Below are 15,000 nucleotides of genomic sequence, written 5' to 3'. Positions count from 1 at the left end.
CTTTATATTACCCAGACACCCTTTATATTACCCAGACACCCTTTATATTACCCAGACACCCTTTATATTACCCAGACACCCTTTTTATTACCCAGACACCCTTTATATTACCCAGACACCCTTTATATTACCCAGACACCCTTTATATTACCCATACACCCTTTATATTACCCAGACACCCTTTATATTACCAAGACACCCTTTATATTACCCAGACACCCTTTATATTACCCAGACACCCTTTATATTACCCAGACACCCTTTATATTACCCAGACACCCTTTATATTACCCAGACACCCTTTATATTACCCAGACACCCTTTATATTACCCAGACACCCTTTATTACCCAGACACCCTTTATATTACCCAGACACCCTTTATATTACCCAGACACCCTTTATATTACCCAGACACCCTTTATATTACCCAGACACCCTTTATATTACCCAGACACCCTTTATATTACCCAGACACCCTTTATTACCCAGACACCCTTTATATTACCCAGACACCCTTTATATTACCCAGACACCCTTTATATTACCCAGACACCCTTTATATTACCCAGACACCCTTTATATTACCCAGACACCCTTTATATTACCCAGACACCCTTTATATTACCCAGACACACTTTATATTACCCAGACACACTTTATTACCCAGACACCCTTTATATTACCCAGACAACCTTTATATTACCCAGACACCCTTTATTACCCAGAGGTTTCTATTGCTCCTTATACTGGTATTATTGTGTGACTGAAGCAGCATTTCAGCTGATACTCTACAGGACACAGACCACCCAGTATGACAGGACACAGACCACCCAGTATGACAGGACACAGACCACCCAGCATGACAGGACACAGACCACCCAGTATGACAGGACACAGACCACCCAGTATGATAGGACACAGACCACCCAGTATGACAGGACACAGACCACCCAGTATGACAGGACACAGACCACCCAGTATGACAGGACACAGACCACCCAGTATGACAGGACACAGACCACCCAGTATGACCGGACACAGACCACCCAGCATGACAGGACACAGACCACCCAGTATGACAAGTATGACAGGACACAGACCACCCAGTATGACAGGACACAGACCACCCAGCATGACAGGACACAGACCACCCAGCATGACAGGACACAGACCACCCAGTATGACAGGACACAGACCACCCAGCATGACAGGACACAGACCACCCAGTATGACAGGACACAGACCACCCAGTATGACAGGACACAGACCACCCAGTATGACAAGTATGACAGGACACAGACCACCCAGTATGACAAGTATGACAGGACACAGACCACCCAGTATGACAGGACACAGACCACCCAGCATGACAGGACACAGACCACCCAATATGACAGGACACAGACCACCCAGTATGACAGGACACAGACCACCCAGTATGACAGGACACAGACCACCCAGTATGACAGGACACAGACCACCCAGTATGACAGGACACAGACCACCCAGCATGACAGGACACAGACCACCCAGCATGACAGGACACAGACCACCCAGTATGACAGGACACAGACCACCCAGCATGACAGGACACAGACCACCCAGTATGACAGGACACAGACCACCCAGCATGACAGGACACAGACCACCCAGTATGACAGGACACAGACCACCCAGCATGACAGGACACAGACCACCCAGCATGACAGGACACAGACCACCCAGTATGACAGGACACAGACCACCCAGTATGACAGGACACAGACCACCCAGCATGACAGGACACATTAAAGCCAGCATGGTAGCATAGCCCCGTGGACAGCAGGTGCAGTAGAGGTCATAGCCCCGTGGACAGCAGGTGCAGTAGAGGTCATAGCCCCGTGGACAGCAGGTGCAGTAGAGGTCATAGCCCCGTGGACAGCAGGTGCAGTAGAGGTCATAGCCCCGTGGACAGCAGGTGCAGTAGAGGTCATAGCCCCGTGGACAGCAGGTGCAGTAGAGGTCATAGCCCCGTGGACAGCAGGTGCAGTAGAGGTCATAGCCCCGTGGACAGCAGGTGCAGTAGAGGTCATAGCCCCGTGGACAGCAGGTGCAGTAGAGGTCATAGCCCCGTGGACAGCAGGTGCAGTAGAGGTCATAGCCCCGTGGGACAGCAGGTGCAGTAGAGGTCATAGCCCCGTGGACAGCAGGTGCAGTAGAGGTCATAGCCCCGTGGACAGCAGGTGCAGTCAGTCCACAATATGATAATAGCTCTAATCTGCCCTCTGATGGACTAGGAATTTTCACCATATTGCTTAGGTGCATGCAACCTACATCCATCCATATGATGCAACCTGGTTAAATAAAAAATACAAATACCTAAATCCAGTCCCACGTTGGAGTTAAGCCTAGATGGGGTGTAGTTTCTGGGGATACTGTTCCGGGTCACCTGGGTGAGGGGCAGCTGCAGGGTGATGTCCACCGAGGGGGTCTTCTGGCGGACCAGGGCATTGGTTGGGTACAGGAACTGGGCGTACGACACCGTCTGGGGAGGAGGAGATCAATCAATCAATCAATCAGTCAAACAGGAACTGGGTGTCTGGATAGGCACAGCGAGATTAAGACTAGTCCTTGACTAAAAAGAAAGCTTAATCTGTGTCCGGTAAGCCGGCCGTTAGAGTCTATCTATCTATTGGCCATAGGGAAGGGGACAGGACAGCAGGCTACAGAGCAACTACAGCACTATCTATTGGCCATAGGGAAGGGGACAGGACAGCAGGCTACAGAGCAACTACAGCACTATCTATTGGCCATAGGGAAGGGGACAGGACAGCAGGCTACAGGGCAACTACAGCACTATCTATTGGCCATAGGGAAGGGGACAGGACAGCAGGCTACAGGGCAACTACAGCACTATCTATTGGCCATAGGGAAGGGGACAGGACAGCAGGCTACAGAGCAACTACAGCACTGCAGAGCAAAAACAAAGAAAGTCATCAACTCAAAATAATCCTATTTTTTAAAACTGGTTACAGCTAGAGAACATCAAGGCACAGTCTAGCATAGCACAGTAAAACATCAGTCTACCATAGCACAGTAAAACATCAGTCTACCATAGACTGCAGGTGCAGTATTAACCCTGTGGACTGCAGGTGCAGTATTAACCCTGTGGACTGCAGGTGCAGTATTAACCCTGTGGACTGCAGGTGCAGTATTAACCCTGTGGACTGCAGGTGCAGTATTAACCCTGTGGACTGCAGGTGCAGTATTAACCCTGTGGACTGCGGGTGCAGTATTAACCCTGTGGACTGCGGGTGCAGTATTAACCCTGTGGACTGCAGGTGCAGTATTAACCCTGTGGACTGCGGGTGCAGTATTAACCCCGTGGACTGCGGGTGCAGTATAGTTCATAACCCTGTGGACTGATACCTTAATAATGACTCAAGTAAAAGTGAAAGTCACCCATTAAAATACTACTTGAGTAAAAATCTAAAAGTATTTGGTTTTGAATATACTTCAAGGAGAATGGAAACACTTTAGAAAGTAAATCTAAGCAGAGATGTATTCAATCCACTAATACTAAACGTGCATTTAACATACCAGTCAAAAGTTTGGACACACCTACTCATTCAAGGGTTTCTCTTAATTTTTTACTATTTTCTACATTGTAGAATAATAGTGAAGTCATCAAAACTATGAAATAACACATATGGAATCATGTAGTAACCAAATAAGTGTTAAACAAATCAAAATATATTTTATATTTGAGATTCTTCAAATAGCCACTCTTTGCCTTGATAACAGCTTTGCACACTCTTGGCATTCTCTCAACCAGCTTCACCTGGAATGCTTTTCCAACATATGTCAAAGGAAAGAAAATATTGAATGTGATGCGTTGCTTGTAAGGAATGGAGTGGTGGGCAGATAGAATGGCATCTTAAAAAAAAAAAAAGAAAGCTAGATGTTATCCAGGCCCAAGCCCTAAGAATATGTCGTGGAGCACTCAGGACCTCCCCGGTGGCAGCGATGCAGGTAGAGTTTGGAGAGATGCTGTTAAAGTTAAGAAGACAACAGCTAGCCGTGACATATTGGGTAAATCTACAAAGACATCAGGTTACACATCCTACGAAAAAGGTGCTCCTAGAGCGCTGGGAACATGAACACAATCTGAATTGGGTGGATAGGCCATGGCATGGTGAGAGAGACGGGGTTGTTTGGGAGGGAGTTTAGCCCCTCTGTGGTTCTTCCTGCTATCCCACCCTGGGTTCTCCCTCAGCCAGTGATAGGTCTAGGGTTGCTTGAGAGGGTAAGAGATGTTGAGGAAGGAGTAGATTCAGTTGTAAGTGAACATTTTAAGAACACAATACTATGCTTTCTTTTAGTATATTCACAGATGGATCTAAGGACCCTAAAACAGGGAGGACAGGAGCAGCTTTTACTGTTCCTGAGTTTAAGGAGGAAGTGACGAAATGAGAGCAACGGATCATTTATCTGTTCACACAACGGGAGTTGCTGACCGTACTATTGGCTGCAGAGTGGGTGGAGGAGGTGTGGCCAGACAGGGTGGTCATCTGCTCTGACTCCTTGTGCAGCACTGATGAGCTTAAATTCATGTGGTGTCTCAGAGCAGACAGGATGTATTGTATGAGGTTTTGCAGTGTTTGTTAAGGGTGAAACAGATGGGGGGTATTTGTGATGTTCCTCTGGGCACCAGCTCATGTGGGGAGTAGAGGGGAATGAGGAAGTGGATATTATCGCCAAGCAGACTCTTAAACATCCTAATGTTGAGATGGAATTGTCAAATCAGTAAAGCAGAAGCCAAGGGGTGAATAAGAACAGTGGTTAAAAAATAAGTGGCAAGAGTTGTGGAACAGGGAGAGAAAGGAATCCTGTATAAGATCCAGGAAAAGGCGGAGGCAGGGAGGTCCTCAGGCCGAGAGAGAGAAGGGAGGACAGTGTAATCACAAGGCGGAGACTGGGACACACAAGGCACTAATAGTTCATTGAAAGTGGTGGGGAAACATCCGACTGGGAGGTGTGATCGTTGTGAGGAGGAGATGGAGGCAGTGGAACACGTTCTATTTCAGCGCCAGAAATATGCGAGAGAAAGGGTGCGATCGTTATTAGATTTGAGGAGCAATGGGGTTGCAGAGCCAGGATTAAGCGAACTGTTGTAGTATTTCATTATGTATTTCGTTTCCTTAGGGAGGGAGACGTGATTATTGGGTAGGATTTTGACCTTCACTGTCTCTGGTCCACACTCCAGTCCAGTTGGTGGCGGTAATGCACCTTTAAAGTTGGTTGCCAACCGCCATATAAAATCCACAGAAGAAGAAACAAGAAGTTTTCGCGCATGGAGTGAATGGAAGAGCGTGAGGTTAGGTGCAGACAACGAAGACGGCAACAACAAGAAGTCATTCAGACATGAACTGTATAGAGCCAGGGCTGTAGGAATTGGCTCCAAGAAAATCCCTCGGTAAGCTACCATCGGCTGCCCAAGGACCCACAACATTTGAAGAAGTGGCTCCATGTCCTGAAGAGGAAGGACGTGTCAGCTCGAGCTGGCAGGATCTGCAGACAGCACTACGCGGAGGAAGACTTCGGGATGAAGGGCACTTTCAAAGCGGCAACCGGGAGTTTCCGAATGCAAAGGAGTCATAGGACTACGTTGAAGCGCTCTGCTTGCACCTCCATTTTCGACGGTTATGGTGTAGGGGTTACCGACCGACCGACCATCATCAGCACCGCTGACTTCGGAGTCTAGGAAAAGCTGGACTGAACGGAGGAGGCGAGTCAATGGAGCCTGAGGTAACGTTAACCGGTCACGAGTCAACGTAACGTTAACCGGTCACGAGTCATGACTGTTGTTGGATTAGGCTAGCGTCAGACACTGGACTACTTTGTTGCAACGCTAGTTGAAGGTAACTAGCTAATTGCGTCTTAAGTGTTTTGTGTAACACCCCCCAGCAACTAACGTTAGCAAGCAACTCAACTGCAACTCAAATTGCAACACAGTTTCTATGTGTAGCCCTGTTATTAGGGAGTTACTGTAGCTAGCTTCCACCTCAGATAGTCAAGTACTGTAATACATTTTGTTGACAGATTTGTTTTTGGAATGTTTTGTTAGCTCCACCTCATTTAGCTAGACTGAAGTTGACATACAGTGAGGGAAAAAAGTATTTGATCCCCTGCTGATTTTGTACGTTTGCCCACTGACAAAGAAATGATCAGTCTATAATTTTAATAGTAGGTTTATTTGAACAGTGAGAGACAGAATAACAACAAAAAAATCCAGAAATGTCAAAAATGTTATAAATTGATTTGCATTTTAATGAGGGAAATAAGTATTTAACCCCCTCTCAATCAGAAAGATTTCTGGCTCCCAGGTGTCTTTTATACAGGTAATGAGCTGAGATTAGGAGCACACTCTTAAAGGGAGTGCTCCTAATCTCAGTTTGTTACCTGTATAAAAGACACCTGTCCACAGAAACAATCAATCAATCAGATTCCAAACTCTCCACCATGGCCAAGACCAAAGAGCTCTCCAAGGATGTCAGGGACAAGATTGTAGACCTACACAAGGCTGGAATGGGCTACAAGACCATCGCCAAGCAGCTTGGTGAGAAGGTGATAACAGTTGGTGAGATTATTCGCAAATGGAAGAAACACAAAATAACTGTCAATCTCCCTCGGCCTGGGGCTCCATGCAAGATCTCACCTCGTGGAGTTGCAATGATCATGAGAACGGTGAGGAATCAGCCCAGAACTACACGGGAGGATCTTGTCAATGATCTCAAGGCAGCTGGGACCATAGTCACCAAGAAAACAATTGGTAACACACTACGTTGTGAAGGACTGAAATCCTGCAGCGCCCGCAAGGTCCCCCTGCTCTGAAGTTTGCCAATGAACATCTGAATGATTCAGAGGAGAACTGGGTGAAAGTGTTGTGGTCAGATGAGACCAAATGGAGCTCTTTGGCATCAACTCAACTCGCCGTGTTTGGAGGAGGAGGAATGCTGCCTATGACCCCAAGAACACCATCCCAACCGTCAAACATGGAGGTGGAAACATTATGCTTTGGGGGACAGGAAAACTTCACCGCATCAAAGGGATGATGGACGGGGCCATGTACCGTCAAATCTTGGGTGAGAACCTCCTTCCCTCAGCCAGGGCATTGAAAATGAGTCGTGGATGGGTATTCTAGCATGACAATGACCCAAAACACACGGCCAAGGCAACAAAGGAGTGGCTCAAGAAGAAGCACATTATGGTCCTGGAGTGGCCTAGCCAGTCTCCAGACCTTAATCCCATAGAAAATCTGTGGAGGGAGCTAAAGGTTCGAGTTGCCAAACGTCAGCCTCGAAACCCTAATGACTTGGAGAAAATCTGCAAAGAGGAGTGGGACAAAATCCCTCCTGAAATGTGTGCAAAGCTGGTGGCCAACTACAAGAAACGTCTGACCTCTGTGATTGCCAACAAGGGTTTTGCCACCACCAAGTACTAAGTCATGTTTTGCAGAGGGGTCAAATACTTATTTCCCTCATTAAAATGCAAATCAATTTATAACATTTTTGACATGCGTTTCTCTGGATTTTTGTTGTTGTTATTCTGTCTCTCACTGTTCAAATAAACCTACCATTAAAATTATAGACTGATCATGTCTTTGTCAGTGGGCAAACGTACAAAATCAGCAGGGGATCAAATACTTTTTTCCCCTCACTGTATGTTTGCTGAAAAATAAATGTCCCTGTATTTGCTGTGTGTGTTGACATAGTAGACAGGTAGATTGTTAATGCCAACTGATATATTTGTATTATTATACATGTAATATTATATTTGGGTTCAGTTGTCTTAACAAAACGTTTGTTTGTTTTCAGGATGAATAGGACAATATAAAGTATACGCAGTGATTCCTGAATATAACTACAACCTATTAGATGCCTTGATTATTTTCTACCAACAGGAAAGAACGGTTAGTACAGACGGCTAGCCAAACGGACCCCTGGGTGCCAGAGTGTTCCTGTTCTGCGCTGGAGAAGAGGTCCACCGGGACCATCACTAAAGAGCTCGGGGCCCGGCTAGATTGCGCTCACGACCATCAGTGTTACAACCGAGTCCTGCCCCCATCTGCCACGGATGGAGCTGACGGAGAGTGAGATCAGTGAAGACCATAACTCTGAGAGCTCAGAATCATAATCATCACAGCGCGAGCCGAGATGTACTATGGAAGAGTGTGTGCAAGATCCGAAATACATTTGTCTTTGATAGCAAGCTGAAGGAGTTGTTCAGTGTCTGCCATGAGCCAGGTGTCATCAGTTCATCCCTGAAAAATAAATGGTTTTGCCATCACCATGGAGACAGTGTGTTATGGGCCACGGGAGGAAGTGGAAGTCCCAGACCAGAGTGGGAAAGTTGTTTGCAGGGAATCTGTTGGTGCCATCAGCGGTCTCCCTTACTGACGGCTCACGCTCCATATTTGTGGAAACATGTCACCTCCTCAGCCTGGTGTCCATGTCGCTGTGACAGTTCGCAAAACCAACAGCGCATCTACATTGTGCCAGAGGTTAGCAGGTAGCTTAGTGGTTAATAGCGTTGTGCCAGTAACCGAAAGGTCGCTGGTTCTAATCCCTGAGCCGACTAGGTGACAAATCTGTCGATGTTGCCCTTGAGCAAGGCACTTAACCCTAATTGCTCCTGTAAGTCGCTCTGGATAAGAGCGTCTGCTAAATGACTAAAATGTTAACCACATGTGGACCTCTTTACACGGATTCTGGCTACAAATTGGTGACGGTCCACTGATCGTATCTGGAGACGCACGGTGTGATTCGCCAGGCCATGGTGCCTCCTTTGACACTTACACCGACCTGACTCTGCTTCCCACCTGATCCTACACCGACCTGGACTCTGCTTCCCACCTGATCCTACACCGACCTGGACTCTGCTTCCCACCTGATCCTCGCCCAGGAGACTGGGCATGTGACCGAAGTGAAGAACAGCTACTGGTTAGAGACGGAGGGATTAGAGAGACGCCTGCAACACGTTGAGGTAAGCTATCGCCTAACCTATATTTTCTAGCCAGCCTAAGGGATGTAAGTGGATGTATGAAGAGGACATGGTTACCTTTTTAGGATAATAATATAATCATTATTACTAACAGGACCATGGATGCAGTATTGAAACCCTGGCCACTGACAGGCATCCAAGTGTGAGGCTGTACTTTAGGGACTCACATGCTGATATCTGGCATGAGAATGACCTGTGGCACATTGCCAAAGGTGTGAGGAAACAGCTGGTGGCCATCGGGAAGCCAGTGGTACTGTCATACATGTCATATATATTATAGGAAAATCACAACTATGATTTGTGTAACTTCTATCTGGCTCTAAGGATCATCCCAGCGGACTCCGCTGAGCGCCCAAAGAGAGACAGTGGCAGTCACTTTGGGGGAACGGGCTGGTGTTCCGAAAATTGAGAAAGAGCAGGCCATTCAACAGCGAATTCAAAGATACACACGTCCATAAAGGGAATCGGAGTGGAATTGTTTTTCCACTGATAAAAAAAAACAAAAAAAAACGGTTTCAACGAACATGCTACCTTGTCCCGGACCTGCTGTCTCGACCTATGAATGCTCAGCTATGAAAAGCCAACTGACATTTGCTCCTGCGGTGTTGAACTGTTGCACCCTCTATAACCACTGTGGTTATTATTTTGATGTAAAAAGGGTTTTGTAAAATACATTTGATTGATTGATTGTTTGCTGTGTATTCACTAACTGTCTGAGTCATGTGACATTTTTATAGTTCCTGTAACATATTTTGGATGCTCACGAGGCATTTATAAGTTAGATTCTTCAAGAATCAATAGTTACATATCATTAATTTATAAGTGCAAAAATGGATGGAGCATCTGCTGATTGCCCCTTTAAGGTATGCTGCTGTTGTTTGTCTATTGATCTTGTGCATGAGGCAAAGACCTGCGATCACAAGCCTTTCATGTGAATCCTCTTCTTGTTTCATTGGAACTTGTAGAAAATAACTTAATTACCCTGTAATTGACTATGTATTTTTGTAATCCTGTTTCTCTGTTTCCACTAACATGTAGCCAGGTCGCTTTGGATAAAGGCGTCTGCTAAATGGCACATATTATTGAAGTCTCCTTTGACTCTGCCAACAAGCTCCCCAGTGTAGTTACCATTCCTTTCCAATAGGTGGCAGCCAAAGCTAATTGAAGTCACTACTCTAGCAACAGGGACAAGTGCGTGTTGAAAGTAGTTTTCTCTTCAAAGCAAGTTTATCTAGTTACACTTGAACCTGTTGTTATAGTGGACAAGCTAACTAATACATTTTTTTTTTTTTACATAAGGCGCACGCATTAGGTCTGTCTTAAAACAAATTACAGCAGGCTAGATTTACTAAATGAACTGGTTTTATTCAAACTCAAACCCTATGTAAATGCCTATTGCTTCTGGGTATGCGTGCCTTAAGGAAGAAACAAGACACGCAGGGATGTTAGCTCACTTGGTAGAGCATGGTGCTTGCAACGCCAGGGTTGTGGGTTCGATTCCCACGGGGGGCCAGTATGAAAAATGTATGCACTCACTAACTGTAAGTCGCTCTGGATAAGAGCGTCTGCTAAAATGACTTAAATGTTAAAATGTACACCTTGTCCAATTCTCCCTTGTGCCCATAGTGTGAACTGGCGATAAGCTGCCAGCCTGTGTGCTCTGCAAGCAAAATCATAAGAAAAGTTCGTCTGACACGAAACTAAATCACAATGTATTTATAATGAGCACGCCCCATTATTGGTTAGAATGAGATTTCATGAATCATGATGCTGTCTGTGACTCGAACTGCGGTAGTCTAATCAAAAGGTAAATGTGTTACCATGGCGCCAAACAGCGCTGGTGATAAACATTGTTATAGGATACTGATTATATATATTGAGCACCTACCCACTACTGATGTTAACTTCAAGCAATTATTTAACTTGCATACCGGCTGGTCGAGAAACCTCTTCTGCCAGGAAGTCCTTCATAAGCATTAGTGACGCGTCCAATACGTCGCCATCCAGACAGACTGACGGGAACCTCTGACTGGATGTAATACAGGGATTTTGTGTTGTATCGCCACCATCTCTCTACAACACACACCTGTGCTCTCTGGCCATTATCTGGCAGCATCCGCACTCACACCAGTTTGTGTCACCGCTACGCCAACCCTTTAGCTGAGCTGTTTCAGGCAGCCTACGTGTTACTGCTACGAGAACGAACTTTCTGATCTGGGGGCAACGATCGGCTCAAACGTGAACGGCTTCAGTATGTTTATTGGCTCCCTAACTAACGTTATTTCATCCTCTGTTATAAACTAATTCTCAGACTCTGAGCTATTCTTGGTAAATTCTGCCATTTTTGGGAGTTCCAAAATGTTCTCTCCTGCCAGTGACGCAACCATGACAATATGGCGATTTACAATTACAGTTAGCTGGCATTCTAAATCGTAGTGTTTCCATTCCCCTTTAAGTATCAAAAGTAATTGTAATTGCTAAAATATACTTAAGTATCAAAAGTACAAGTATAAATCATTTCAAATTCCTTATATTAAGCAAAGCATTTTCTAGTTTTTTATTTAAATGTACGGATAGCCAGGGGCATACTCCAACTCTCAGACATCATTTACGAACGAAGCATGTGTTTAGTGAGTCCACCATATCAGAGGTAGTATAGGTGACCAGGGATGTTCTCTTGATAAATTGGACCATTTTCCTGTCCTGCTAAGCATTCAAAATGTAACAAGTGCTTTTGGGTGTCAGGGAAAATGTATGTAGTTAAAAAGTACATCATTTTCTTTAGGAATGTAGTGAAGTAAAAGTAAAAGTTGTCAAAAATATTAATAGTAAAGTACATATACCCCAAAAAAACTACTTAAGTAGTACTTTCAAGTATTTTAAGTACTTTACACCACTGAGTATAAGGGGGGTTCCTATGGTTCCTGTGGGGCGGCAGGTATCTTAGTGGGTAAGAGCGTTGTGGCAGTAACCGAAAGGTCGCTGGTTCTAATCCCCGAGCCGACTAGGTGAAAAACCTGTCGATGTGCCCTTAAGCAAGGCACTTAACCCTAATTGCTCATGTAAATTGCTCTGGATAAGAGCGTCTGCTAAAATGACTGGAATGTAAATTAAATGAAATGTTATGTCCCAAATGGCACCCTATTCCCTACATAGTGCACTATAGCCTCTGGTCAAAAGTAGTGCACTGTATGGGGAATAGAGTGTTTGGGACAAACGATCTGTTAGGATTACTCCTCCATACGCTTTGGGGGACACCCGCCTGGAATATAATCTAGGACTACTAGCTACGTATCATCTGCACTAAACCCAAACCTATGAGTTGCATCGTACCTGGGGCCTATGATACCTTCTTGGCCCATGGAGATAGATAGACCAGCGGTAAGGTTAGGACATGGAGTGACCCAACCTATCACTAAATGTAAATGTAGACTTTACCTTGCCGAAGGGCTCCTGTTCAAAACCCTCCAGGCCTGGCAGCATCTCCAGAGTGGTAGAGATGTTCCCTGATGAATATCTACGTCTGTCCAACTTGGGGTCACTGTAGAGAGAGAGAGAGGAGAGAGAGAGAGGAGAATGACTTTAGCGCTTCAGAGCCTCATCCGTCCCATGCCAATTAACAGTAAGTAATAGGAGAGGAGAGCTCCACGAGAGAGTCAGAGGGATAGTTCCAGATACAGGAGAGAGTCAGAGACACAGGAGAGAGTCAGAGGGATAGTTCCAGACACAGGAGAGAGTAACAGGGATAGTTCCAGACACAGGAGAGAGTCAGAGGGATAGTTCCAGATACAGGAGAGTCAGAGGGATAGTTCCAGATACAGGAGAGAGTCAGGGGGATAGTTCCAGACACAGGAGAGTCAGAGGGATAGTTCCAGATACAGGAGAGAGTCAGAGGGATAGTTCCAGATACAGGAGAGAGTCAGAGGGATAGTTCCAGATACAGGAGAGAGTCAGAAGGATAGTTCCAGATACAGGAGAGAGTCAGAGACACAGGAGAGAGTAAGAGGGATAGTTCCAGATACAGGAGAGAGTCAGAGGGATAGTTCCAGATACAGGAGAGAGTCAGAGGGATAGTTCCAGATACAGGAGAGAGTCAGAGGGATAGTTCCAGATACAGGAGAGATTCAGAGGGATAGTTCCAGATACAGGAGAGAGTCAGAGGGATAGTTCCAGATACAGGAGAGATTCAGAGACACATGAGAGAGTCAGGGGGATAGTTCCAGATACAGGAGAGTCAGAGGGATAGTTCCAGATACAGGAGAGAGTCAGAGGGATAGTTCCAGATACAGGAGAGAGTCAGAGGGATAGTTCCAGATACAGGAGAGATTCAGAGACACATGAGAGAGTCAGGGGGATAGTTCCAGATACAGGAGAGTCAGAGGGATAGTTCCAGATACAGGAGAGAGTCAGAGGGATAGTTCCAGATACAGGAGAGAGTCAGAGGGATAGTTCCAGATACAGGAGAGAGTCAGAGGGATAGTTCCAGACACAGGAGAGAGTCAGGGGGATAGTTCCAGATACAGGAGAGTCAAAGACACAGGAGAGAGTAAGGGGGATAGTTCCAGATACAGGATAGAGTCAGAAGGAGAGTTCCAGACACAGGAGAGAGTCAGAGGGATAGTTCCAGATACAGGAGAGTCAAAGACACAGGAGAGAGTAAGGGGGATAGTTCCAGATACAGGAGAGAGTCAGGGGGATAGTTCCTGATACAGGAGAGAGTCAGAGGGATAGTTCCAGATACAGGAGAGAGTCAGAGGGATAGTTCCAGATACAGGAGAGTCAAAGACACAGGAGAGAGTAAGGGGGATAGTTCCAGACACAGGATAGAGTCAGAAGGAGAGTTCCAGATACAGGAGAGAGTCAGAGACACAGGAGAGAGTCAGGGGGATAGTTCCAGACACAGGAGAGAGTCAGAGACACAGGAGAGAGTCAGAGGGATAGTTCCAGATACAGGAGAGAGTCAGAAGGATAGTTCCAGATACAGGAGAGAGTCAGAGACACAGGAGAGAGTAAGAGGGATAGTTCCAGATACAGGAGAGAGTCAGAGGGATAGTTCCAGACACCGGAGAGAGTCAGGGGGATAGTTCCAGACACAGGAGAGAGTCAGAGGGATAGTTCCAGATACAGGAGAGAGTCAGAGGGATAGTTCCAGATACAGGAGAGAGTCAGAGACACAGGAGAGAGTCAGAGGGATAGTTCCATACACAGGAGAGAGTCAGAAGGAGAGTTACAGACACAGGAGAGAGTCAGAGGGATAGTTCCAGATACAGGAGAGAGTCAGAGGGATAGTTCCAGACACAGGAGAGAGTCAGAGGGATAGTTCCAGATACAGGAGAGAGTCAGAGACACAGGAGAGAGTCAGGGGGATAGTTCCAGACACAGGAGAGAGTCAGAGACACAGGAGAGAGTCAGAGGGATAGTTCCAGACACAGGAGAGAGTCAGAAGGAGAGTTACAGACACAGGAGAGAGTCAGAGGGATAGTTCCAGATACAGGAGAGAGTCAGAGACACAGGAGAGAGTCAGGGGGATAGTTCCAGACACAGGAGAGAGTCAGAGGGATAGTTCCAGATACAGGAGAGAGTCAGAAGGATAGTTCCAGATACAGGAGAGAGTCAGAGACACAGGAGAGAGTAAGAGGGATAGTTCCAGATACAGGAGAGAGTCAGAGGGATAGTTCCAGACACAGGAGAGAGTCAGGGGGATAGTTCCAGATACAGGAGAGAGTCAGAGGGATAGTTCCTGATACAGGAGAGAGTCAGAGGGATAGTTCCAGATACAGGAGAGAGTCAGAGGGATAGTTCCAGATACAGGAGAGAGTCAGAGGGATAGTTCCTGATACAGGAGAGAGTCAGAGGGATCGTTCCAGACACAGGAGAGAGTCAGAGGGATAGTTCCAGATACAGGAGAGAGTCAGAGGGATAGTTCCAGATACAGGAGAGAGTCAGAGGGATAGTT

At 46.1% G+C, this 15,000-nt stretch overlaps 1 protein-coding gene across 1 annotated transcript in view; it reads right to left on the bottom strand.

Moving 5' to 3' along the window:
- Positions 1-15,000, bottom strand: part of LOC311149468 (CDK5 and ABL1 enzyme substrate 2-like) — a gene marked incomplete at its 5' end in the record, with an annotated part of 82,250 nt that overhangs the window by 21,018 nt on the left and 46,232 nt on the right. The window contains 2 exons of the mRNA XM_084186663.1: positions 2,361-2,526; positions 12,483-12,585. Coding sequence (XP_084042789.1) covers positions 2,361-2,526; positions 12,483-12,585 — 269 coding nt within the window. The remainder of the gene's footprint in view (positions 1-2,360; positions 2,527-12,482; positions 12,586-15,000) is intronic.

Source organism: Coregonus lavaretus (assembly GCF_964263955.1).
Source record: "Coregonus lavaretus genome assembly, chromosome: 22".
NCBI lineage: Eukaryota > Metazoa > Chordata > Actinopteri > Salmoniformes > Salmonidae > Coregonus > Coregonus lavaretus.
The sequence above is the reverse complement of the archived record's forward strand: the minus strand, read 5'-3'. Positions and strand labels throughout refer to the sequence as shown.